Source organism: Alnus glutinosa, chromosome 3 (genome assembly GCF_958979055.1).
Source record: "Alnus glutinosa chromosome 3, dhAlnGlut1.1, whole genome shotgun sequence".
Lineage (NCBI taxonomy): Eukaryota > Viridiplantae > Streptophyta > Magnoliopsida > Fagales > Betulaceae > Alnus > Alnus glutinosa.
The window spans coordinates 32,762,909-32,788,282 of NC_084888.1; the positions used below are offsets into that span (position 1 = coordinate 32,762,909).

The 25,374-nt window shown below is 38.1% G+C and overlaps 1 protein-coding gene across 6 annotated transcripts; it reads left to right on the forward strand.

Annotated features, from left to right (window-relative positions):
* The first annotated feature begins 2,584 nt into the window (after nt 1–2,584).
* LOC133863881 (uncharacterized) lies at nt 2,585–8,870 on the forward strand. Of its 6 annotated transcripts, none has more exons than XM_062300010.1 (5): nt 2,585–2,632; nt 4,476–4,581; nt 6,086–6,415; nt 6,875–7,507; nt 7,598–8,870. In XM_062300010.1, exons 4-5 carry the CDS (start codon nt 6,898–6,900, stop codon nt 8,473–8,475), a joined length of 1,488 nt encoding a protein of 495 aa, XP_062155994.1. In that variant the 5' UTR covers nt 2,585–2,632; nt 4,476–4,581; nt 6,086–6,415; nt 6,875–6,897; the 3' UTR covers nt 8,476–8,870. The 6 variants fall into 6 exon arrangements, with proteins under 6 accessions (XP_062155994.1, XP_062155989.1, XP_062155992.1 ...); XM_062300008.1 differs by lacking the exon at nt 2,585–2,632 and adding an exon at nt 4,296–4,340; XM_062300005.1 differs by lacking the exon at nt 6,086–6,415.
* Nucleotides 8,871–25,374: the final 16,504 nt, after the last annotated feature.

The window sequence follows — 25,374 nt, forward strand, 5'->3', positions numbered from 1 at the left end:
GCCTACTATGAAATTCTCTAATCAAGAATGAGACAATTACTTCATTATACAATTTATACAACTATTTTACATCAACAGTCAGCTTCTTGTTTGTTTAGTAAGAAAAGTTGTAGAAAACTTGCAGCTCAGCTTGCAATTATATCTACTATTTGGAGAATTGGTCCTCATCCCTAAACCAATTGAGAACCACATATACAAGAAAGCCTAGGCGAAATTCAGCAGCTCCCAGATCAAAAATTGTTCGAATCCAGAAAGAGGAAATAAATGCTTGAAGCACAACAGCATCCCAAGAACATGACCACAAAATGGTTTCCACAAGGTGTATTCTATCGAAGACCTCACTTGCTCCTCAACAAAGAAAAATTGAAATTATAGAAAACATGAGATAAGTTCATAAGTATTACTAGCACCAATATTTCCAAGACAAGTTCCATTGACACCAGATATTGAACTCAAAAGCCTGACCTTGTAGATTTTCGACTTGAACAATCCAATTACATATATCTGGCAGAAAATTAAGTCACATTATGTCACGTTATGCAAGTTGGAAGTGAGATGAAAATGTCGAATTAAAACAATCAGGTGACCTACAAGATGTTATTAGAAAAATTGAAATGTTAAAAAGGTTAATATCAACAGCGAAACACATTCAAAAGTTTTTAATTGATGGAGAGTGAAGCCAAATAAAGCCACATACTAAAAGTGGGTGGGGTTGGAAAATACTGAAGACCTATTTAAATTGATGGAATTTTCATTATTTCTCGTTCACTGTCATTATGGCCAAACAAATGCTTAAGTGCAGTTCAATAAGCATATACTAGTTAAAACTTTGTGCAAAATAGATTGAACTGGGAAAAAAAGAAATAACAAAATCCCAGTGAACTAACAAGATAGCAACATGTGCTAAAGCCTAATTTGAAAAATTTCCAACTCATGTTGGCATTACAATAATAGTGCAATCTTGTATAAAAACAATAATTTCAGTGTGAAAAAATTCAAATGAAACAAACTCTATCACCATGGCTCATCTAAAATTAATAGAAGAATTCATATTTTAAGCGTTACCTTGTCATACATTTTGTGACCAAACAAGAATAATAACACCAAATAAAATTGCTCACATTTCTAAAGGATATATAAATACGAAAGATCTTCTATATTTAGAAAGGTTTCAACCATAACATCTTTAGACCTATAACTATCAACTAAATACCAAGATAGATAAAGCATTCCACAACCTCATTTTGACCAAAAGTCCAGATATGAAGATGTGAACTAAAAAATAAATAAATAAAGAAAGAAAGAGAGAGATTATAGGACTTGAGCATCTTTTGAATCTGAAAGACATAAATAATGCTGAACGATGAAAAAAAAAAATTAAAATCACTTCCTTTATCTTACGTTTTCTCAACAACCAAACATACTATAAAGGAAAAAGTAATGACCAATATATATGATACGCATTAAATTTTAGAAAAATAAAATTTCACGGAAAAAATCAAAGAAACAAGACATACCCATATCATCATTTTGAGCAACAAGCAAGGGAATGGGGAATATCTACACAGATAGATAAGCACGGTAAACAAAAGAGTCTGAGAAACCCAAAAAAAGATAAGAAAAAAAAAACCATGAATAAGTGAGAGAGAGAGAGAGAGTGAAACTGACCGTAGAGAGAGAGATTGACGGTGGTCGGAACGCACGGCAATGCTTCTAAACCTAAATGGCTCCAGATTTCAATTTTTTTTTTAAAAAACGAATTTTTTTTTTTTAATAAAAAAAAAAAGAAAAACTTGTGCCACGTGGGACGAGGGTCGGACGAGCGTCTGACCCTCGTCCTCCGGATAGCACTTCTCCTCAAAACCATTTTCCCCAAAAATTTCTGAGGCTTGCTACACAAGGGACACTCATCCATCTGAGTGTCCCCTGTGAGCCTTTTTTTTAATAAAAATTAGTTTTTTATTAAGAGTAATGCTACACATCATCCCTTTGTCCCCCCAAATTGATGTGGCTCTTAAAATCACCATTGAATTTTTGATATATGACTATTAGATTTTGATTCAATGGTGATTTTAAGAGCTACATCAATTTTGGGAGGACAAAAAGAGGACAAGAGGATGATGGGTAGCATTACTCATTTATTAAAAAGTTAGCTTTGATGTGACGAGTAATGCTACACACTATCCCCTTGTCCCCCCAAAATTGATGTGGCTCTTAAAATTACCATTGAATTTTTGATATATCACTCTTGAATTTTGATTCAATGGTGATTTTAAGAGCCACATCAATTTTAGGAAGATAAAAAGAGGACAAAGGAATGATGTGTAGCATTACTCTTGATGTGACATCAAAGCCAACTTTTTAATAAAAAATTATTCTTTTATTATAAATGGGTGATGGGGACGGATGAGTGTCCCCATCAAGCATTTTCCAAAATTCCTCCCCTTTCTCTTTCCCTAAAAAATCTCCCCCCATTTCTGGCGCCGATTTTCCCCCATTTTCGGCGCCGACCACCCCCTCCCTCACTGCCCATCTCCGACCAGCTCTCCATCTTTCTCCCCCGCCGACACACGATCTCTGCCCGTCTCCACCGCCCGCTCCCCCGCTGACCGACCTCCGGCCCTCCGATCAGGTCTCTCTCTCTCTGAGTCTCTCCCCCGCTCGACCCGCGATCTCTCTCAAAGTTATGTATTTATTTATTCATTAGATTCTCATTTTCGTACTCATTTTGGACATTTTATTTTTGTTTTTGGACATTTGGGTGATCAAAATTTAAAAATTGAATCTTTTATGTCTCGTATGATAGGAGCTAGAATGTAGTAGGAGAATTAACTGAATCTAAGATTTTGATTGGTTACTGAGAATGCAGGAGAAGAAATAAATGAGAAATGATTGAATCTTATTAGTTGTTGACATATTGGACCTCAGAGAGAAAGGAGTCTGTTAGGCTGAGCTTAATACAACTATCCTGTAATTGATATAAAGCATATGAAATAAGGTTTACAAGTCTTTGCTTTGTTGCTACGTGGTTGTCATTTTTTTTTGTCTTTATGAAGTAATGGACTGTTTGCTTGGAGACTTGAAAGAATATGTTTACTGCTAGTATTAACATGAGGAGAATACTCAGAATCATTTTTCTCCCAAACTTCTCTCGTTCTAATACCAAATTGAATATGTAAGAACAGAGCGAGAGAAGTTTGTAAGAGACTTTATTTATGAACCGAAGAAAATAGAGCATTAAGCTATAAAAAACCAGAGTTTGTTGCTTTGACAATACAATATCCGGTTAGTGTTAAAAGAGTTCGAAAATGCTTTTCATACACTAAACCAAAAATAATTCTGAGTATAAATGGCTCATTGGTAGAGCTAATCATCACTTGGGTTAAGTCCAGACGGCTCACTATTATGATTGCAGATGATCTAATCTACTATATATTGCTGCATATGATAACCATCAATCCATCACTCTGCATTTTTTCAACAAATCCTCAACATCAGAAGCACACTTACATATTACTAAAGATAGCCTGCATTTAGGTATGATTCACAATTAACAAGTCTGGCTATGCACCAGCAAATACAAGCTTGTCAGTGGTTTGAGGAACTTTATTAATTAGCATCATCTAGATATTCACTTCTATCACCAGCAGAGATAATTAACAAGCACGTACATCCACATGTTCCAAAACAGATAGCTTCAATGAAGCCACCCATGGACACAAGCTCCATATCTGAACCCAACCTAGCTGGGTAACAATATATTTGACCATCAACTCACAAAATGTGCTAACAAACGTACAGCAACCTTGTAGAGATGATGAGAAACAATTGATGACATGGGATAAACTAAGCTTTACACTATTATAACTTTCTTCCAAGGTATAGATGGTATTATTCTGACTGATATTTGATTGATTTCCCAGATTGATGTGGTAATTTAGCAGCATGGTATTAGTGAGAAACTGAAATGAAATATATATATATATATAACAGAAAATAAAATGGTTTAGATCTACATAATCAGCCTCTGTTAATTTATGCATCACCGTTCAACACATCCACAAATTGATCTTTGATCATATATTTTAGTTGGGCCCCATCCCAAATCCATAGCCAAAGTCATGTCAAATCCATTTAACCAACCTATTAATTTCGAATCAGCCTTAAGTCATTAGTAAACAAGATCCGCATCAATTTTGGAGGACAAAAGGAAGACACAAGGGTGAAATGTAGCATTATTCATCCCCACAATATATATATATATATATATATATATATTTTTCTTTTATGAATGAAAATCTTTATAGAACCAAACACCAAAAACAGAATCCCACCAATAGGTACAAGCTCCTCATCTTCTCTATCGATTTGGCAAGGTCACTGCTCTCTCTCTCTCTCTCTCTCTCTCTCTCTCTCTCTCTCTCTCTCTCTCTCTCTCTCACGCTCTCTGGTCTCTCTTCTCTGTTTTGATGCAGGAATCGTCCTACCTTCAACGGCTACAAATTTCCCTCTGATTTGATCGGAAATCTGAGAGAAAGAGAGTCAGGGATCGGACGGCACTTGATCTCCTGATTCTCTCCGGTATGTCAATCACAATAAACCCTATTACAGTTTTGATTCTTTTAATTCATTGTTCAAGCTCATCCTAACATACGGGTAGATCTTCATTGCCTATAGTTTGAGAGCAGCACTTGCTTATGCTCTGTTGTTGAAGCCCAATTGGTCAAAACTATTAGGGCTTTCTGGGTTTTGCATCAGCCTCTTTAGGTCTGTAGGGGCACGATTTGTTGACCACCTGATTGGGTTAAACATGATAGCTAGGTCACTGCTTACTGGTTTGGTTAAATGGTTGAATTGATGATGAAGCTTTTTTGTTTTCAATTCGATTTGCCATAAATGTTTTCATCACATTCAGCACCTTTCTTTGGCATTGCGCATATTGAACCCCGCTCTTAACTGTTATTGCAGTATGATGTGCTACTGATACCAACTAGGCCTTATTTTTTAGTAGTCTCAGAACAGGTTTTCTCCATAGCGGTGTTGATATAGTTATTATTTTCAGCATCGAATAGCGAGTCCATAAAGATGAATAAGGCAACTGTTCGATTTATTCCCCAAAACGAGTCATAGGTTACCCTGGCAGTGAGTTCGAATGAGAAGAGTTACATACAAAACCAAAAAACAGAACTAGAACATTAAACTCCCCATGTTAACCTGGTTCAGTGCTCTTCTCCTTAGTTTTAATTTGTCATTTATCTATAGAGCACTTTGTTTATGGGGAACAAGAAATGCACAAAACACATGGGCCAACAGCTTGAACTGGTCACTTTACCTGCAAAAATGCATTTGATTGGTGACCAAGGACCTAAACATAATTGCTTTCCTGACCTGATTTTAACTAAAAGACAATATGGTTTCAATTCTTTCTAGGCAAAAATGAATGCATAAGATTTAAAACTACTGTATATTTCACTTGTAATGTTTCATTGTCCTTTCATTACATCACTTGTAATGTTTGGAAGTGCCAGTTGCATATATCATTCAAAGATGTGGAAAGGTGGAGTTTAATTTTCGTAGGTCGTTCATTTGAGCCTATATGTTAAGTGATATAATTTTACCTCTTTAAAAATTCTGCCAAAAATGCTGATTTGTTCATTACTACTAAGTCACTGTTAGAAAAATGGTCGTTTGAGAAAAAATGACCGTTTTAACAAAACGACCATTGACAAATATGACCTTTTGAAAAGAAAGGATAGTCAAAAAATATGATAATGAAAAAAGTAATAAAAAAGAATAAAGAAAGAATAGATAATCGGATGTATGGTGTCTTTTAAAACCCATTAGCTAAACTAGATAAAGTGGGTTTTTGTTAGTTATTTTAGATTGAGATATACATAATTGGATGGGAATGCTCTTTTTACACATCTCTTATACTACGTGGGTCTCACAGATTCAATGAAAAATTAAAAAAAAAAAATGTAAGAGAATAAATTTCTCTTTTTGGTCATATTCCTTGAAGTTGTACTCTATGTTAAACTCTTGCTCGTAATCTTGTTTTCCGCATCCCTTCCCCTGTTTTGATCAGGAAAAAAGAAAAGAAAAAAACAGCACCCTTCCTCCACAAATAAACACAATCGCAGATTCGCACAACACAACTATCGCAGCCTCCACATGCACAGCTACCCACCACCACTTCCAGCCTTCGCCACAACCGGAGAGAACGCCGTACTGACTGCCGTCCCTGTACTCAGCCCAGTGACACTTAGGCTTCAATGTTGCAGCGCCGCGCAATCCACCGTCAGCCTCGCACGACGGTCAAGACCACTGACCAGCACCCTCATCAACGTGACAGCAATCACAAACACCCACGCAGGGCGGAGAGCAAAAACCCAGCTTTCACACAACCTCTGCACAGGTAAATCACTCAAGAACGCTCACTGCCCGTTACAGAAAAAACACCCCAAAAAAGAACCGCTCTGATACCAGAAGGTAAGAACCGTAGTTCTTATCAACTAAAATCAGAGAAAACGAAAGATGAAGATTAATCCTAACCTTGTAAGGAAAAGACTTATTAATGTAATAGCTTAATAATAAAAGCTAATTTGAGGGTTCCTAAATTTTGGCGTTGAATGTTATAAAATTTTATACTTTTACGTAAAGGTTTTCGCGAGTAAATGAATATAAATACTGGATTTTGTTGAATTCATGGATTTCTTATTACTGGTTGTTATCTAATATGGTTATGCATGCTTTTCTTTATCTGTTTTGGCACTGGTTTATAATCTATTGCGTACTAATTGATATTTAATTCTTATTGAAAACATCAATTAGTCGCTGAAAGACTCTGTTTTGGTATCTATGTAAATCATTGTAGATAGTGTTTTTGTGAAGTAATTAATGGACGGGGATGCATCATTGTTGGAGTTATCTCTTCCGCGAGATGTTCTCTTGCCATTGTTTAGTGCTTCCAACTTATCTTCCTTGGAAGAAGCCTTAGAAAATCTTATAGAAGCTTCTAGAACTGATGTTGGCCGCAAGGACCTTGCTTCCAAGAACATCCTGCCAACAGTTCTTCAGCTCAGTCGTTCTCTCCCTTGCCCTTCTGCTCATCACCTTCTCATATCATCTTTAAAGCTCATCAGAAATCTGTGCGCGGGAGAAGTTGCAAATCAGGACGCTTTTATCGAACGAAATGGAGTTGGTGTTGTTTTGAATGTTTTGAGGTCTGCTGCAGCTTTGCCCCATCAGAATTATGGGATTGTGCGAATGGGGTTGCAGGTTTTAGCGAATGTTTCTTTGGCTGGAGAAGAACATCAGCGTGCTATTTGGCATTGCTTCTTTCCGGAGGAGTTTGCTGCTCTCGCGAGAGTCCAAAGCAGGGAGACTTATGATCCGTTGTGTATGGTTATTTATTCCTGTTGTGATGGAAGCACGGGACTGGTCACAGAGCTTTGCAGTGATGTTGGGTGGCCTGTTGTGGAGGAAATTGTACGGACTGCATCTGCTGGTAATTTGGAGCTGTTTGTGCTTGTTTGTTTGTTACATTTCTTTTTGTTTGAACTAATTTTCTGTGTGTTCTCTGGTTTCTATCTTATAGTTGGATTTGGAGAGGATTGGTTGAAGTTGATCCTTTCTAGAATTTGCTTAGAAGAACCTTACTTCCCTCGATTCTTCTCTAAATTAAGCCTTGTCGATGATTCTAAAATTGGTGAAGATATTGGATTTGGAGATGGTCTTTTCTTGTCAGAACAAGCATTTCTTCTGAGAGTTGTATCAGAGATCTTGAATGAGCGGCTTAATGAGATTACTTTTCCCAATGATTTTGCTTTATTTGTTTTTGGGATATTCAAGAGATCTGTTGGGGTTAGTAATTCTGTTTCGAGATGCAAGTCTGGTCTTCCAACAGGCTCTACGGCAATAGATGTTCTTGGATACTCGCTAACCATTTTGAGAGATATTTGTGCATGCAATAGTGAGGGAGGCTTGAAGGAGGAGGATTCAGTGGATGCTGTCGATGTGCTAGTATCCTCTGGACTCATAGAATTGCTTTTATGCTTGCTTGGCGAGCTTGAGCCCCCAGCTACGATAAGGAAAGCCCTCAAACAGGGCGAGAACAGAGAGGGAACAAGTTCTTATTCATCAAAGCCTTGTCATTACAGAGGATTTAGGAGGGACATTGTTGCAGTCATTGGCAATTGTGCATATGGAAGGAAACATGTTCAAGATCAAATTAGACAAAAGAATGGGATTCTTCTGCTCTTACAACAGTGTGTTATTGATGAAGACAATCCCTTCTTGAGGGAATGGGGCATATGGTGTGTGAGGAATTGTTTGGAACGGAACGCAGAAAATCAACAAGCAGTAGCAGAATTGGAGCTTCACGGATCTGTTGATGTGCCTGAATTAACTAGACTTGGTCTCCGAGTGGAGGTGGATCCAAATACTCAACGTGCAAAGCTTGTAAATGTCTCATGATGAAGTTTCATGCTGCAAAAGAGCTAGTAGCCTTTTTCTTTTAGTGAGAAGGTTGGCAATAGGATATAATTAGAGCATACGGGTCTATAGAATTTCTTCTTTATCAAATGTTGACCCAAAAGGTTAATTTTTTTTTTTTTTTTTTAGGGTTTTGGGGTACTATTTTCATTGTATTCTGAGATCTATAGAGGAACAGGTGCTTTACTTCTTTTTTTCACAAACGGGGAGCTATATTGCAGGAATTCTATATTGATGATCATCCTTGTACTTGCCTCTTTATCTCTTCCTCTCAGGTTGTCGGTAGGAGTAATGTTTTCTGTTGTAGAGGAGTTGTACTCCTCAGTTTGTGTATTTGTACCTTCTGCTTCTAATAAAAATGTGGGTTTTCTTTATAATTTCTTTTCCTTGTTAGACTAAAGCTATTTGAATTAAAAATCACGAGTTGCATGGGGGAACAAGGAAAGCGTACAATTTAGATAAAGCCGATAGAAGAGAATATCAAAATAATATGATGTACATGGACATGGGATTGTGCCAAACACATCAAATAACAAAATCACAGGTACCCAGAAAGGGAAGTTGAAACAGAAAAAAGAGGAAAGAAAAGAAAGAAAACTCCCCTCCAATAGGACCATGTTGTTGAGATTTTATGAAAATTTCTCATCAAGTAAAGATGCTATTAACATCAAAGATCAAGTATGTATAGCAAGTATCCTACCTGCATAATATTTTTCAAAATTGTTTATATAACATATAAGTTATTTAATGCGTTTGGAAAGGCCATGTGAATAAGGCCACTCCAAAAACAAAAATCAGCCGTGTAAATTCAATTAATAATTTGTATGATTAAAAGGAGGCCAGCCAGTAAGAACTGACCTCGCAGCTCTACATATTGTAGAGCAATTTGAATTACCATGGTTTTCCCTGTGAGCAATTTGAATTACTATAACAGGTAATGGTCGTACTACCTTACCATAATTTTGGTTTACAACAGGGGATCAAGTTATTGGTATTCGCTCTCTTAGTGAACTGGATGCGCGGTTGGATGCTGCTTCAAAGACATCTCGCCTGGCAATCCTGTACTTCTATAAAACTCATCGATGCCGTTTCACTTCTCCTCTCTACACAAGCTTATCTGGGAAGTACCCGAAAGTTGTTTTCTTGAAAGTTGACATAGCTGAGGCCACGGACGTGGCTGCTCGCTGGAATATTCGTAGTGCTCCGTACTTTTTCTTTTTTAAAAATGGTGAGGTGGTGGACAAGGTTGTTGGAGTAGGAGGCAACGAAGATATACTTAAAAGGAAGGCCGGCCACGCGGTGGTCGGGGAGCTGGCCGGTGATGCAGTATTAACGGAGAGAGAGAGAGAGAGAGAGAGAGAGAGCGCGATACAGAGAGAGTGAGAGAGAACACACCGTGAGAGAGAGAGAGAACACGTACGCGTGCAGTATTTAACGAAATTTTTTTTCCCTTTTCAAATATTTAAATATAATATATATATACATATATATATATATATATATTATGTTTGAAAGTAATGGTCAGGTGGCGCGCGGGACAATTCCCGCGTGCCTACCTACACAAATTCTGGCCACGTGGCCAATTCTCTTATACATATACATATATATATTTTTTATCAATAGTGTACAAAACCTTAATAAAATTTGTTTTTATTAATATATATTTGATAAAAACAATTGGCCACGTGTATTAAATACACGTGGCCAATTGGACGCATGTAAAAAATAAATGCGGCCAATTGGCCGCGTGTAAAAATACGAGCTTGCATTCCTTTCTTTCCCTTCGCTTGAACCACCAATATGTGCTTCTGCCTCTGCTGAGGCTTCTTGGTCGTTCTCCCACAAGAGAAGAGTGATTGCTTGACCAACCCATATATCTTCGTTTGTCCTTGAATTCAATAAGGGAAGCCGAACCAGCGCGTTCAGAGACATACCCACCTCCATTTTTTACTCTGCAAGCCGAACCAAGGCGGAGTTGAAGAAGAAGAAAATGGAAGAAGAGAAGGGCGGCAGCGTGGCACGGTGAGGCTGAAGGAAAAAACCAAAAAAGAAACAAGTTACTAAAGTTAGGGTTTTCACTTTTCCGGTTTTGTCATTTGTGACTTTGTGTTTTGATTTCTGTTACAGATCATTCTCGAATCCCAATTTCCCATTCCCTTTTTTTTTTTTTCCTTTTTTAAAAAAAGAGTTGAATGTTAATCGTGTCTGGCGGGTCACTCGACCCGCCAGACCAAAATAAACAGGTCGGTCTGTTTATGACTTAAACACGTTTAAGATAGATCCAAACCCGCTAATTTCGTGTCGGGTTGTCAAGTCGTGTCAAAATTGCCAGCCCTAGTTTAGATACTTAGATTTTGATTTTTAAATCTCATACCCTTCAGATTTAAAAATCAATTTTATTTTTTTATTTTTTTACAAATAATAATTTTATTTGGGAGGGGTTGGTGCTCTACCTGCTGATACTTGCAACATTAAAATATGCCTTGTTCCCTTTGCAGCATTCATAGGTATAGAAGATATGTTTGTAACCAAGCTCGAACAGTGCTGTGTCCTTAATAATCTTTAATGGATCATATTGCTGTGCGTGCAATTTATTGATGCTTATCAGTGTCTCTTTCTTCTCCCAAAACAACAATAGTAAGCGATTTTGCCTGCCCCATGCATTTAGAGACATGCGATGGTTTGTTGCTTTGTTCAAAGAAAACAGGAATAGGCAGGGAAGTTAATTACAAGAGGAGCTAGAGGATGAAAATCTAATACCTATAGAGACACATAATCGAAAGATTTCTAACCATTATAAATTATTCAAGGCATATTTGATGTTTCTTTTATGGATATTAATTTAGTAATGATTTTAAGCCGGTGCTTTGGGGTGCAAGATTTGCTAGCTCCGTTTGTTTCGGTGTAAATTGTTTTCGTCGTAAAATGGAACGTAAGGGAGTCTTTACAGTTGATACCGATTGGAATAATTTTGTGAGACTAATACAAAGTAGATTTGGGCATCATTGTGAAGCAGAACAAAAGTTGCAGAATTATCAGAATCAACATGAAATTTCAGTGGAACAAAGAAAATTCAAGGATTTTCAAGAACCTGAAATTTTGGAAGAAGGCAGAAACGTAATATCTGAAGAAAGAAAGACAATCGAAAAGTTAGAAGTTTCCGGTGTTCCAGAATATCTTCAAGAACCTGAAGAGAACGCATATGTGGCTTCCGATCCTCAAGTGGAATCAGTTGAAGAAGAAATTCCAGAACACAAAGATCAGAGTTTCTTGGAAAAGAATAAGCAGATCACGACTTTACCTATTCCATTAGGAGGTGTTGTCGATCAAAGGGCAGAGAGCTTCATAGATCTCAACCCGAAGGGTGTTCTACAAGATGTTATAGAAAAATCCATTACAGATTTGTCCACGGCAGTTAGGGCAATGGAAGAATGGCCTCTGATGAAGGAGAGGAAGCAAAAGAAGCCGATTAAGATTTTGAGCTCATTCGGTGTCGACAACGCGCAAAATCAAGAAGTCCAGAAATCAAGAATGGATCAAGATATCAAGAAAGAAGATATGCGGCAGCAAGATGACGGTAAATTTTTTGATGAAAAGCTAAAAAGAAATTTAGAGGATGGTATTTTTTTCTTTTGGTGTAGCAAATGGAGTTTTGATCCAGGAATCACGAATTGTTTTGCCGACATCAATCACTCCTTCAACTTTGAGCTTCTTTGTGTTTCAGTCCTTGAAGGAAGATTGGGTGATTTTTGTTATGTGGAAGCATAGATGGCTAATCAAGAAGAAGTATCTCGAGGCTTTAAGTGACATGCACAGGTGTGATTTAATGGCATGTCAGTAACGTGGGTGAAGAAGCTATGAGCATGGGTTGGAGTGCACTGCTGCAAGAAGGCTTAAGCTTTGGCTTAAATCAATTGTAAGACGTAAAATGCCAAATGGTGGAAGACAGCTCAGGCGAATTATAGAAGTTCAGAGGACAGGCTGCGTTTATGTGTCAATGAGATAGGTGTTTTTCGATGATCGGTTGCAGTAGTGGAGCTTTAAACCTGCACCTTGTGGGCAAGGTGCTTTTGAAGGAGTGAGTAATGTCACATACCTGCATGTAAGTGGATTACGTGGCACTCATCCAGTGGTGGGCTTGGAAGCATCTGTTAGTTTGGGCTACTGGATCAATTAGTACAAATGGGCTTGAGTTTGTTAGATAGTTGGGTTTGTATCTTAGTATAAAAGATGTTTCCCTCTATTCAGATATGCATGAAAATTGTTATGATCTTGTATTAGCTTTAGTGATTAGTTCTTGAATAGCTTAGCGATTAGATTAGTGATAATGGGAGGTCCGATCTACCTCGAATCAAATCATACTTGTAATTCTCCATTTCCATTGATTTTCAATACAACCTTCATCCATTGAATCCATTGTTCTTTATAGAAAATTACAAGAAATATCCTTAAGTAACACTCGGGTGTATTACATATTTCCCTTATGGATAGTAATGATTTTAAGCCCAATGCTTTAGAGTGCAAGATTTATTTATGTTATGTTTGTTTTGGCATAAAATGTTTTCCGTCCTAAAATATTTTTAGGAAAATCATTTTCAAGAAAAATATTTTCCGCAGAAAAGATTTTTCAGCTTTTGGGGCATACAAAAAATCATAAATATTTTTATATTTTTATTCAATTATATTAATCTATAAAAATCATTTTTTATTCACAATATAAAAATATTAAAATAATATGACCATGTTGAATGGAGGAACAAGGAAAGTGTACAATTTAGAGAAAGCCGATAGAAGAGAATATCAAAATAATATGATGTACATGGGATTGTGCAAAACACATCAAATAACAAAATCACAGGAACCTAGAAAGAGAAGTTGAAACAAAAAAAAAAAAAAAAAAGAGGAAAGAAAAGAAAGAAAACTCCTTTCCAATAGGACCATGTTGTTGAGATTTTATGAAAATTTCTCATTGAGTAAAGATGCTATTAACATCAAACATCAAGTAAATATAGCATGTATACTATCTGCATAATATTTTTCAAAATTGTTTATATAACATATAAGTTATATGTTATATAAATGTTTGGGGCATTTTCATCTCCGGTTGGTGTTCAACTGGAGATGGTGAAGGGCATTTTTGTCTCTATATTCGTGAGTTTGTCTTGGATTATTTTAGCATTTATTTCATATGGACAGTTGGCAAATTGTGAACTGATAGATGTAAAGCATAACTAAGATTTAATAATTTGAGAATCTCAAATATAGAAGAGATTTGAGGGGATCCTAGTCCCATGAGGTGCTCCAACCTCAAGCAGTTCTATGATTACTTCCGCTTCTCAGTTTTTGTTCAAGAATATATTATTAGGTTTATGGTTGTTTTAAATTCATATATATATATATAAAAGTTTCTTTATGGGCTAGGAGTATGTCAATAGGCTCAGTTTTAGGCCTTGATGTTGAATGTTTGGAAAATAGTTGATAATTTCCAGATTTGTTGTGAAATTATTTTTCTTCATTGTATGAATTGTGTAATATGTGTGAAGAATTTATCATTTATGATTTTACCGTGTATAACTATGAATTGGTGAAAAAAAAAGGTAGAGATCACTAATGCAAGATATGAATTTCCAAATCTCATTGATGTAGTGATCCAAATCAATATACAACATAAAAAACAAACCAACTATTACGCGAATGATTTCGCAAATAAATAACATGATAGATTTTTAGGTTTTGAGGGAACCTAAACCTTTTAAATTCTGAAGGAACCTAGATCTTTTCAAACACAAGGTTTGAGATTAATTATGCTTACTTTTTATTAATCACTCATGCTTTTATAAGAGAATTACAAAGACAGAATAGAAGATGAATTCCTACCTTTAGTCGAAGATAAACTCCTAATACAAATAAAAGACTTGGAGATAAACTCCTACGAAGAACAATATAAACTTACTACTAAATGACTTTTGCAGTGCAACAAATAACTAAAAGACTCTCGACTTAGAAAGATAAATATAACTATCCTTATTTAATTAAGCTACGACTACTCTAAGACAAGTTACAACAAAGATAACTTGAAGAGTTTCATTTGAATACGTGCTTATGAGTTAGGGGTGTAATTTCGGACTGGTTATAATCGGCCAAGAAACTGGCTTCGAATAACTGGAAAACCGGAAAACCGGTTTGGTACCCGGAGTCGGAGTCAGGTATTAGTTTTCTAGACACCTGGTTATAACCGGGTAACCGGCTCCGGGTGTATAATATATTAAAAAAATAGTTAAAAAAGTACCCCCTGCCCTTTACCCTAATGCTACACCCGTAACACGCCCCTTAACCCTTTCCTATTTCCATTTTCGGCTTTTCTTTTCTTTTATCGCCACCTACTTCTTCTTCTCTTCACAAAGTCTGAATTGTTCATTGATTTATAGCATTTCATTCCTTGCTGCGGCAAGAAACACTTGACCAATTCAGGAAATTATCATTTTGACTTACAAACTAGTATGTAGAGCTATAAATGTGTATGTGTAATCTTGGTAGTCATTTGTATTTCTGTTATACTCGGGAAAAAGGTTCTTTTGGGCATATGAGGTCCATGAGGGTGGATGTCACTTATTTAAATTTTTGCAGATGTTGTATACATGTAGATTTGTGAGAAGTATTTTACAATTCATTAAGTTCAAAGCAAAAGATGGTTTTTGGTACATATGCTTTTCTTTTTTTCCTCTAGATTTTTTTTTCATAAAGTGAAGGGAGGATTTTGCTTTGGTTCAACACACCTGGGGTATATGTTTGGTAATGGTAGTAAAAAAAATTAATGGTATGGATGTGGTAAGTGTGGACAATTCTTTTTATGGTTTAGTTCCTCATAGATGTGAGGGATTATATGGTTTTCTTTTCTTTTCTCTCTTTTTTCTGTTGTATCTGTGCAACACATGGTCCTTGATTTCTCAAAGTATAGAATACTCTTAGTATAAACCTTGTACTGTTAGTTTTTAGGCCAATTATTGAGGATCATGCCTACTTTCATGAGCATGGTCTGTCCGATACTATTTTCTAACATGTTATGAAAAGATATATATACACCCTAATGCTCAGCTTGAGAAATGATATCGGGATACATACATACACACACACATATACATGTATGAATATATGTGGGTGTGTATTTGCAGCATATTTTTTTTTTGGAGCCTTCAGACACCTTTTCACTTATATGCAAGTAGTGCTCTTTCCTCCTCTGAATCTAGCTTTTGAATCATCTTGTCATTTTAGGGGATATGGAACTTAGGCACTTGTCCAACTCATTGCAAATGTCTGAGATGGACCAAGATCATTGCCAAAGTCGTGGAACTGCTGACAGGTCTTACACTTATATGGTACTGGAGCTCTGAATGTTTTATATATCCAATTATCTAATAGATATTTCTTTTTCTTTGGTGATTCTTTCATTATTTGATGAGTGGTGCTGCCAGCTCTCAAAATATTCAGCTCTCAATTTATGATGCTCCTTTATTTTTCTTATCAAAAAAAAAAAAAAAGGTTCGGGTTTGTTCCGGACATTGAGAGTAAGACTTCGGTAACAAAGCGGTTAGCAATGACCATTGAATAAGCATTTTCAGCTTAAGTTGGGTTACAAGCAAGGAAAGTTTTTTAAAATCTGTCTTATTTTGGTGTAATTTTGATAAACTTTCAGATGCCAACTTAATTTCAATTTAATTTGGATTTTCCCAACACGTTTCCCTTCAATTTGACTTTTGGCCTTTAGTTATGTCCTTGTTTGAATGTTAAATGATTTATTTCTACCAGGTCTAGGATTCCAAAAGAGAAGTCTTTGCACTGCAATGTTCTAGCTCAGAAATTTAAGATCATGCAGCATGCCAATGTATCTGTAAGTTTTGAGAAGTTCTCTGCTTGATAATATTCAAGGCAGAGGATTTTAATCTTATTTATAATGTAAGGGATTACATACAATGAGCTCATTGAGCTGGATACAAACAAGAGCACCTAAAAGTATGTGCAATGAATAAACTAATGTACAACTAACTTCTATGCTGATTACATTTGTTTGAGCAGGAAACAGGGAAGACTTGAAACCAGGAAGACAGGCAGCTGCAGTGTCTTCTAGGGTCAGCTGTAGATGTGCGGCTGGATCATGTGCAGACTGTGGGATTTGATGATTCCTGTTTATGGAAGGTTAAGGATGTTGGATGCTGGACCATGTGCTGAAGCATATAGGAGAGAACAGAAATGGTGTATCACGAGCTGGTCTATCTATTTTTGAAGGAATTGACCAAAGGGTAGGTAACGGCTACTAGCCGTTACTTGATGTTTGGTGATTTCTGCATGATCCTTAACACCCCCCCGCAAACTGAGGAGAGGAACAACTCTCAGTTTGTCTCGGAGATAGCAAAAGCGATCAGCGGAATGCCCTTTGGTGAAGATATCAGCAACTTGTTCAAGTGTTGACAAATACTGAATTTGAATATCTCGGTTAGCCACCTTCTCTCGAATGAAGTGAAAATCAACTTCGATGTGTTTTGTTCGGGCATGAAAAACAGGGTTAGAGGCTAGAGCTAAGGCACCAGAATTGTCACACCAAATGGTAGGAGGACAAGATAAGACAATGTGAAGTTCTTTGAGGAGCATTCGGAGCCAAAATAGTTCAGCTGCTGTTAGAGAGAGAGATCGATACTCGGCTTCAGTGCTGGACCTTGAGACAGTGTGTTGCTTCTTTGCTGACCAAGAAATTAAGTTAGGGCCAAGGAAGACTCCATAGCCAGAGGTGGACTTACGGTCATCTGGATTCCCGGCCCAATCTGAATCACAATAGGCCATAAGGTTGAGAGGTCCTTTGCTGTAGTGTAAGCCAGAGTTGAGTGAACCTTTGAGATATCTAAGGACTCTCTTGGCAGCTGTAAGATGAACTGAGGTTGGAGCATGCATATGTTGGCAGAGTTGGTTAACCGAATATGCAATATCTGGCCTAGTAAGTGTGACATATTGAAGGGCACCCACAATATGTTTGTACTCAGCAAGATCCGGAAGAGGGTCACCATCATGCCTTGACATTTTGGAACCGGCAGTGCAGGGTGCTCGATAGGGCTTGCATTCTGCCACGAGTGCTCGATTCAGCAGGTCAAGAATGTACTTTGTTTGCCGAAGATGCAGTCCACCAGAATCTCTAGTGGCTTGGATACCCAAAAAATATCCAAGAGGGCCAAGGTCTTTCATGGCAAAGTCTGCTTGCAGTTTGGTGACTATCCAGTGCATAGTGCCTTCATTATTTCCTGTCAAGATAATGTCATCAACATATACTAGGAGGAAAATATGAACCGATCCAATGTGGAAAGTGAATAAGGAGTGATCCACTTGAGAGTTATGAAAACCAAGGTTCAATAAAGCATGAGACAATCTGGTAAACCAGGCTCTAGGAGCCTGTTTTAGTCCATAGATGGACTTGTGTAACTTGCACACATGATCTGGAAAATTGGGATCAATAAAGCCTTGGGGTTGTTCCATGTAGACTTCTTCATGTAGGACACCATGGAGAAAAGCATTGGACACATCCAATTGCTTGATTTGCCAATCAAAATGTACGGCTAAGGCTAGAATGAGCCGAATGGTTGCTGACTTGACTACTGGGCTAAATGTCTCATAGTAAACAATTCCACTTACTTGATCAAACCCCTTGGCAACTAGCCGAGCTTTGTGCCTGTCCACACTCCCATCTGGTTTTTGTTTGAGTTTAAAAACCCATTTATTCCTTACCACATTTTGATGGGGAGGTCTAGGACATAAGGTCCAAGTTTGATTGGAAATTAGAGCATCATATTCAAGAGTCATAGCATGAAGCCATTCAGGTTGTGATGCTGCCTGCTTGTAGGTGGAGGGTTCTTGAGGGAAAGAGAGCATCTGGAAGACTGTGAGAGGATGTCTAATGGTGTGATAGAGTTTAAAACCTAGGAAGTCTTTGGGTTTCAGATTTCCTGTTTGGGATCTTGTGATAATTCTGGTAGAAGGTAGTTCAGGTATGACAAAGGGAGAGGTGATGTGCTCTGTGGAAGTAGGAGAAGTATTGGAGGAGTTTTCAGATTCTATGGCTTCAATTTGCTGAGAGTGTAAGGCTGGTATGTGAGCATCCGGACTTGGTTGGGGTAATGGATTGTTGCTGCTACTGACAGTGGTGTTGTCAAGGTGTTGGTTGTGCTGTGGCAGGGAAACAGCAGGCTATATGGCAGGATTAGGGGTTGCTGATTGTGTTTCAAGGCTGCGGAAATGAGGAATTGGTAGAACAATCAAGGGATCTTCTGATTCTGCTGAAATTCGGCAAGAGCTATGTGAGATAGTTTTTCCTTTGGCAGGGAATTGGGTTTCATAAAAAATGACACTCCTGGAGAGGAATGTTTTGCTGGTAGTAAGGTCAAGGCACTTGTAGCCTTTTTGGTTTCCTCCATAACCAATAAAGATGCAGGGCTTGCTTCTAAAGGACAGCTTGTGATCTGTATAGGGTCTAAGGAGAGGGTAACACAAGCAGCCGAAGGTCCTTAGAAGGGTGTAGTCAGGTTCCCTTTTCATTAACTTGGAAAATGGAGACTCTTGTTGCAACACAGAAGTGGTAAGCCGATTAATGAGGTAAATGGCTGTAAGGAAAGAGTCTACCCAGAATTTTGGAGAGAGACCTGATTGAGCTAATAGAGTTAGGCCAACTTCAACTATATGCCTATGTTTTCTCTCAGCTATACCATTTTGCTGAGATGTGTGTGGACAAGATAATCTGTGAAGGATTCCACTTTGAGAAAGATAATCCTTAAATTGCTTTGAAGTGTATTCTCCACCATTGTCGGATTGAAATTGTTTGATTTTGGTTGTGAATAGATTTTCAACAAGCAACTTAAATTTGACAAAGCATTGAAAGACTTCAGATTTATATAGAATAGGATAGAGCCAAGTAAACCGGCTATAATCATCAACAAAGAGTACATAATATCTACATCCACTAGTTGAGGGAATAGGTGAAGTCCACACATCTGAGCGGATGAGATCAAGGGGTCCTAGAGTACATCTAGTTGAATCAACAAAAGGAAGTTGCTTGGATTTACCAAGCTAACAAGCCTCACACACACGGGTCTTGTCAAGTGAACCAGCAATGGGAAGCTGATGCTTCTGCAAAAGGTGCTGAATAACAAAAGAGGAAGGGTGTCCAAGTCTTTGGTGCCAAACCAAGTCATTGGTTTTGACTCCAACATAGGCTGCAAGACCTTTCCATTTATTTAGATGCTTTGGATGTAAGGGAATAGGGTAAAGACCATTCTCACTTGGCCCCTTGAGCAGCACCTGTCCCGTGTGGTTGTCCTTAACAAAGAAATGAGAACCGGTTAGAGCAAACCAACAATTGTTGTCAATGCAGAATTTATTGATGGAGAGTAAATTGGCTGAGGCTTTGGGACAATGTAGGATATCTTTAAGAAAGAGTGGTTGATGATTGGAAGTGTAGGGATGAATAATAGAAGAACCAGAGTTTTGGATATGCAAACCTGCTCCATTTCCCACTCCTACCACATCTGTACCTTCAAATGGTTGGGGATTGTGAATGTTGGCAGCATCTGCAGTGCATGTGTGTTTGCTCCAGAGTCGGCTAGCCATTTCTGTGTTCCAAATTCATCATTTAAATGAGCCACCATGGCTGCCAGTTCACCAGGAGGATGTCTTCCTTAAAAGGAATAATCCATTCGGTGAAAACAGTCTAAAGCACTGTGATTGTTTCTGCCACAAATCTGGCAGGCAGTTCTGAGGGGTCCTTGAGTTGTGTTCATTTCTGGATCAGTTTGCTGATGTACAGGATTTCGATTCATCACTGGGGCTGGCTGTTGGTTTCCAGTGGGAAAATGTGACTGATTCCTATGAGAGAGGGATGGATATGCTGGGTTGGTTCTTTGAGCAAAGGGGTGATGAGTGGAGTTGCCTCTTGATGGGTACTGTTGGTAGCGAGAGTTGGGCCTTGAGGGGAAACGAGGTTTTCTGAAGTTGCTGGATCCTTGGTGAAGAGAGGTGGATTGGCCTGGTTTGTTGCTGTAGAAAGCAAAAGTTCCTGTGTCTGCTGAGGCATTCTGCTGCTGTTGACTTTCCAGCAGCATCTCATGGTTGAGCAGCTCGGATTGGAAGTCAGAGAAAGTCATTTCTCTGTCCTGTGTGGTGAAGGAATGGACAGTGACAAAAGTGTTGAAAGAGGGACTTAGGCCTCCTATCACATAGGAAATGAGGTCATCATCTTCAACAGGCTTTCCTGCTGCTGACAACTGGTCAGCCAGTTGTTTGGCTAAGCTGAGATACTCTGTGCACATCTTGGTGCCCTGTTGTAAGGTTTGGAGTTGTCTCTTAAGGTGAGAGACTCTGGATTTTGACTGAGAAGCAAATTTGGCTGCAAGAGCAGTCCATGCTTCATGAGAGGTATTGACTCCATACATTGAAGACACAATTGATGGAGCCAAAGAGCTGATTATCCAGCTCAAAAGAAGTTGATCTTTCCTCTGCCATGCAGCATAGGCAGGATTGGCAATACAGTTACCATCCTCATCAGAAATGAGTTGAGGAGGACAACACTCGGTTCCATTAACCAATCCTTGGAAATCATTGCCTCTAAGGATAGGGTGGAACTGTGACACCCAAGCTAGATAGTTGGGGCCTTCTAGTTTGAACAATTGAGAGAGGTTAGGCAGTATGGAAAAGGATGGTGAGGTTGTGGTTTGGGTTGAGGAGTTGGGATTGGAGGAACCGGATGATGCCATGAGGACAGTGTTTAAGCGTTGGCTTTAGGCAAGCTCTGATACCATGTAAGTTTTGAGAAGTTCCCTGCTTGATAATATTCAAGGCAGAGGATTTTAATCTTATTTATAATGTAAGGGATTACATAAAATGAGCTCATTGAGCTGGATACAAACAAGAGCACCTAAAAGTATGTGCAATGAATAAACTAATGTACAACTAACTTCTATGCTGATTACATTTGTTTGAGCAGGAAACAGGGAAGACTTGAAACCAGGAAGACAGGCGGCTGCAGTGTCTTCTAGGGTCAGCTGTAGATGTGCGGCTGGATCATGTGCAGACTGTGGGATTTGATGATTCCTGTTTATGGAAGGTTGAGGATGTTGGATGCTGGACCATGTGCTGAAGCATATAGGAGAGAACAGAAATGGTGTATCACGAGCTGGTCTATCTATTTCTGAAGGAATTGACCAAAGGGTAGGTAACGGCTACTAGCCGTTACTTGATGTTTGGTGATTTCTGCATGATCCTTAACAGTATCCTGTTGCGTTGTTAGTAGTGTAATTATATTTCTACCTCTCATTGTGGATGAACCTCTAATTTTAATTTTTCATTTTGTAATTTTTATTGCAGGAAGGGCTGTTGCTGCGGAAAATGGTTCTGTTGTTTATCCATACACTGAGAAGTGGTGTATACTGTGCCTCTTACCAGAACTTGGAATGCAGGCCCGTGCAAAATTCCTTATTAAGTGGTAGATTGGAAGGTCTACATTTTCGAGTGCCTGATTCAGGGTCATCTTATGATCTCTTCCCACATTTTCCAGCTTCTGGAAGCTTTTATCTGGTCCCAGAGAATAGTGTTGGCTATGCTCATTTAAGTTATACAATAATGCGCAGGCTATCCATGAAATGGAGGGTGGTTTACTAGATCCTACAATGGGTGCTGGAAGAGGTCCTTCCAAAAGAAAAAGCCCCGGCCTTTTTTGTTAGCCTGTGAGAGAGGCAGCAGAAGCGGGTTTTACACTGCTGGAAGTTCCTCTGGTTCTTTTGAATCTCAGCTGGGGAAATCAACTTCAGACTATGAACATTTTACTTCAAGGTCCGTTGGCTTCCCTCCCTACAGGGGTAGAGTTTGGTAGTGAGGATACTCTGGAATGTGAGAAGCCGATCTAGACTTGATTTGGAACCCACACTAGGGAAAACTTATCAAATCAGTCTTCTCATCAGTACCATCCAATGAGTAATTTGACCAACCGTTCTAGAACACTGGATTTTACTGATAAATGCTGATGCAAACACTCATGATCAGAACCGTGTCATTCCACCTCCTGCTGCACGTGGAAGGTCTCTAACTTCAGGTCAATTAATATACAAGTCTAACTTTTCTTATTCACTCTTCTGCCACCACTCTGACCGTATTATAAGCATTCATGAGATCCACTTTCAGTGCGTATCGGGGCGTAGAAGGTCATGGTAATTATTCTTGAAGAGCAAAGAGCTTATTTGGTAAATAGTTGTAATCGTGGAATATTTTTTTTTTTTTTTTTTTTTTTTTTGAGGGGAACGTGTAAACATTTCATTAAAAACACCCAAAGGGTAACGAAAGTACAGATTACAAAGAATCAGGGACTCAACCAGGAGTCACATAACAGTTACCCAAAACACAGAATATATCAACAGCTGCTACAAATAAGCCTAATCGACAGCAATGTGCCTCTGCGTTAAGCTATGAACCTCTATGCTCTATGGAGCCGGTCACAAAGCTGTGCTTACAAGCAAAGACTAGGCTAAATTAAATCCAAAGCAGAACTGTTAAATACATTCTGTAGAAGCAAAAAACACCCAAAACAGGAGCTGCCGACGGAGGAAAACACCCACCGGAGACGGCGCGTGCAGCGCGTCGGGGCCAATTCAGCAACCGCCTAAGGCCAGAAAACCCCTGCGAAACCACCCTGCACGGCTATGACACGAAACGTGCCCAAACACGCGGCCAAAATGAGAAGAGCACCCTGGCGCGTGGAAACCACGCGCCGATCACCGCTGAGCACCCCGGCCGTAGAAGGCAGCGTCAGGACCAGAGGAAGACGATGAGCATGGAAAGGGGGCGCGTGTTGCCTGGGGGTCTGTGGAACAGCGTAGATCTGGCTTCAAAGGATGAAAAATTAAGACCCAACCAAACTTCCGCCAACCACAGAAACGGCGGAATCTCCCCCACCGACGCCTCACTGGGATGTTTTCCTGTCAACCAAAGAAAACAAAAACTAAAAAAAACTACACAAACCTCCAGAGTCCAAACGGACTAAGGAGGGCAAAACTCCACCACCGGAGTAAATCCGGGGGAGACTCGAAACTCCAAACAGCCCTAAAGGCTGGGAGACTCAAACCTCTCTAACCCGAAAAGGGTAGAGAGAAGAAACAAAAAACCAAAAAACAAACCGAGAGGAGGGAGACTTGGAGTCTCCCTCCCCCGGCAAGCAGCAAGACCAAACGGTGGGTAGAAGTTTCTGGAGAGGGGAGAAGAAGAGAGAGAAAAGAAAGAAACTCAGTAGCTATGCTCTAGCTGAAGCTTAACTTGTGTTGAAATAAAATTAAACAATCCAAATTAAAAATAAAAGAAACTTAGTTTGGCATAGCTCGATTACACTCGAATATTTGTTTAAATAATAGTAAAAAGTTATTGAGGTAATATAAAGTATAAAAAAGTTTAGAATTGTTTTATAGAAAAGTGAAAAAATTTTGTTTTATAATGAATTTTTTTTATTTTAATAATAATAAAAAATTATTGATATGATACAAAAAGTGGAAAAAAAAAAAAGAAAGAAAAAAAAGTATTTTTGATTTGACGTTTTTGAAAGAAGTAAAAAAAAAAAAATAGAGGGAGAGAGGGTGGTTTGCCAAACACCCTCAAAATCTTCACACCTTGTTTAAGTTTCTCCTGATTGGGACATAAAGGCACTGTTTGGTAAATGGTTGTTTTACGAAATTTTTGTTTGAATAGTAATAAGAAGTGATTGATTTTATTTTGTAGTGGGTTTTTTTATTTGAATAATAATAAAAAATAATTGATATGATATAAAAAGTGAAAAAAGAAAATTAAAATGTTTTAGAGTTTGACTTTTTTGGGAGAAGTGAATAAAAAAAAAAGAAAGAGAGGGAGAGAAAAAATAGTTTGCCAAACTCGGCCATTAGCAACTCGCTCAGAAAATGGTCTTCAGTTTCTCTCAAAAACTTGTCTTCAAGATATTTAAGACCATCATTTGTCAGAGGCTGGCGTAACAATCATTGGGATCGAACGTCGAGGATAACAATTGACAAATTTGAATCACTTTCTAATGCTGGGGATGCACATGATAGAATGGGACCTAAGGTGAGTAATTGCCATTTTTAAATTTTACTTGTGATATGAAGAAAAATGAATGATAGAAGTTTTGAAGACCATTAAAAAACATTGGAAGAGATTTAAGTCTTTATTCTTCAAAACTTTGCATCTTTGGACAGTTGCTCCTTCTAGCTATGTGTTTTCTTTTGTACACTTTCTGTATGCTTGGGACACTTTATGTTTTTAATGGTATCTCGATTATTTATTAAAAAAAAAAAAACTTTTGCTATGGAGGGAGCAAGATCTGGTACTGACGTGATAAAATCATCTTGGATCTTCATATATGTTGCCAAAGTCTTTTTTCATATCCATAATTAATCAGACAGCTATGCTGATCGGATTAAAAACCATGTAACAAGGACATCATGTTTTCAAGATAGTACTGTAATTACGACTGTGATAAGAATTCTATACAGTTATGCGTGTTGATACCTGTAAATATGACAGGAGAAGGGATAAAATGATGTCTTTTTCAATTTGATGAGAATGATGCAGAGGGAAAGCATTGTGGGGGAGTATTTTTTAGGCTTTTTCAGATTTGTAATCTCTTGATGGCATCTATGTTGGGACATGTATTTTGGAAGACATCTTGGTTGTCCTTTTGGTCTGTCTAACAGTTCCATGGACTTAACTTTTCTTTTCATTTATAAAGCATGTGCTTTACTGGTTCTGTAGTGCAAGGGGATTGATAAATCTCAACATAAAAACTTAAGTAATTTCTTTTCTAAGAAGAAAATTAGA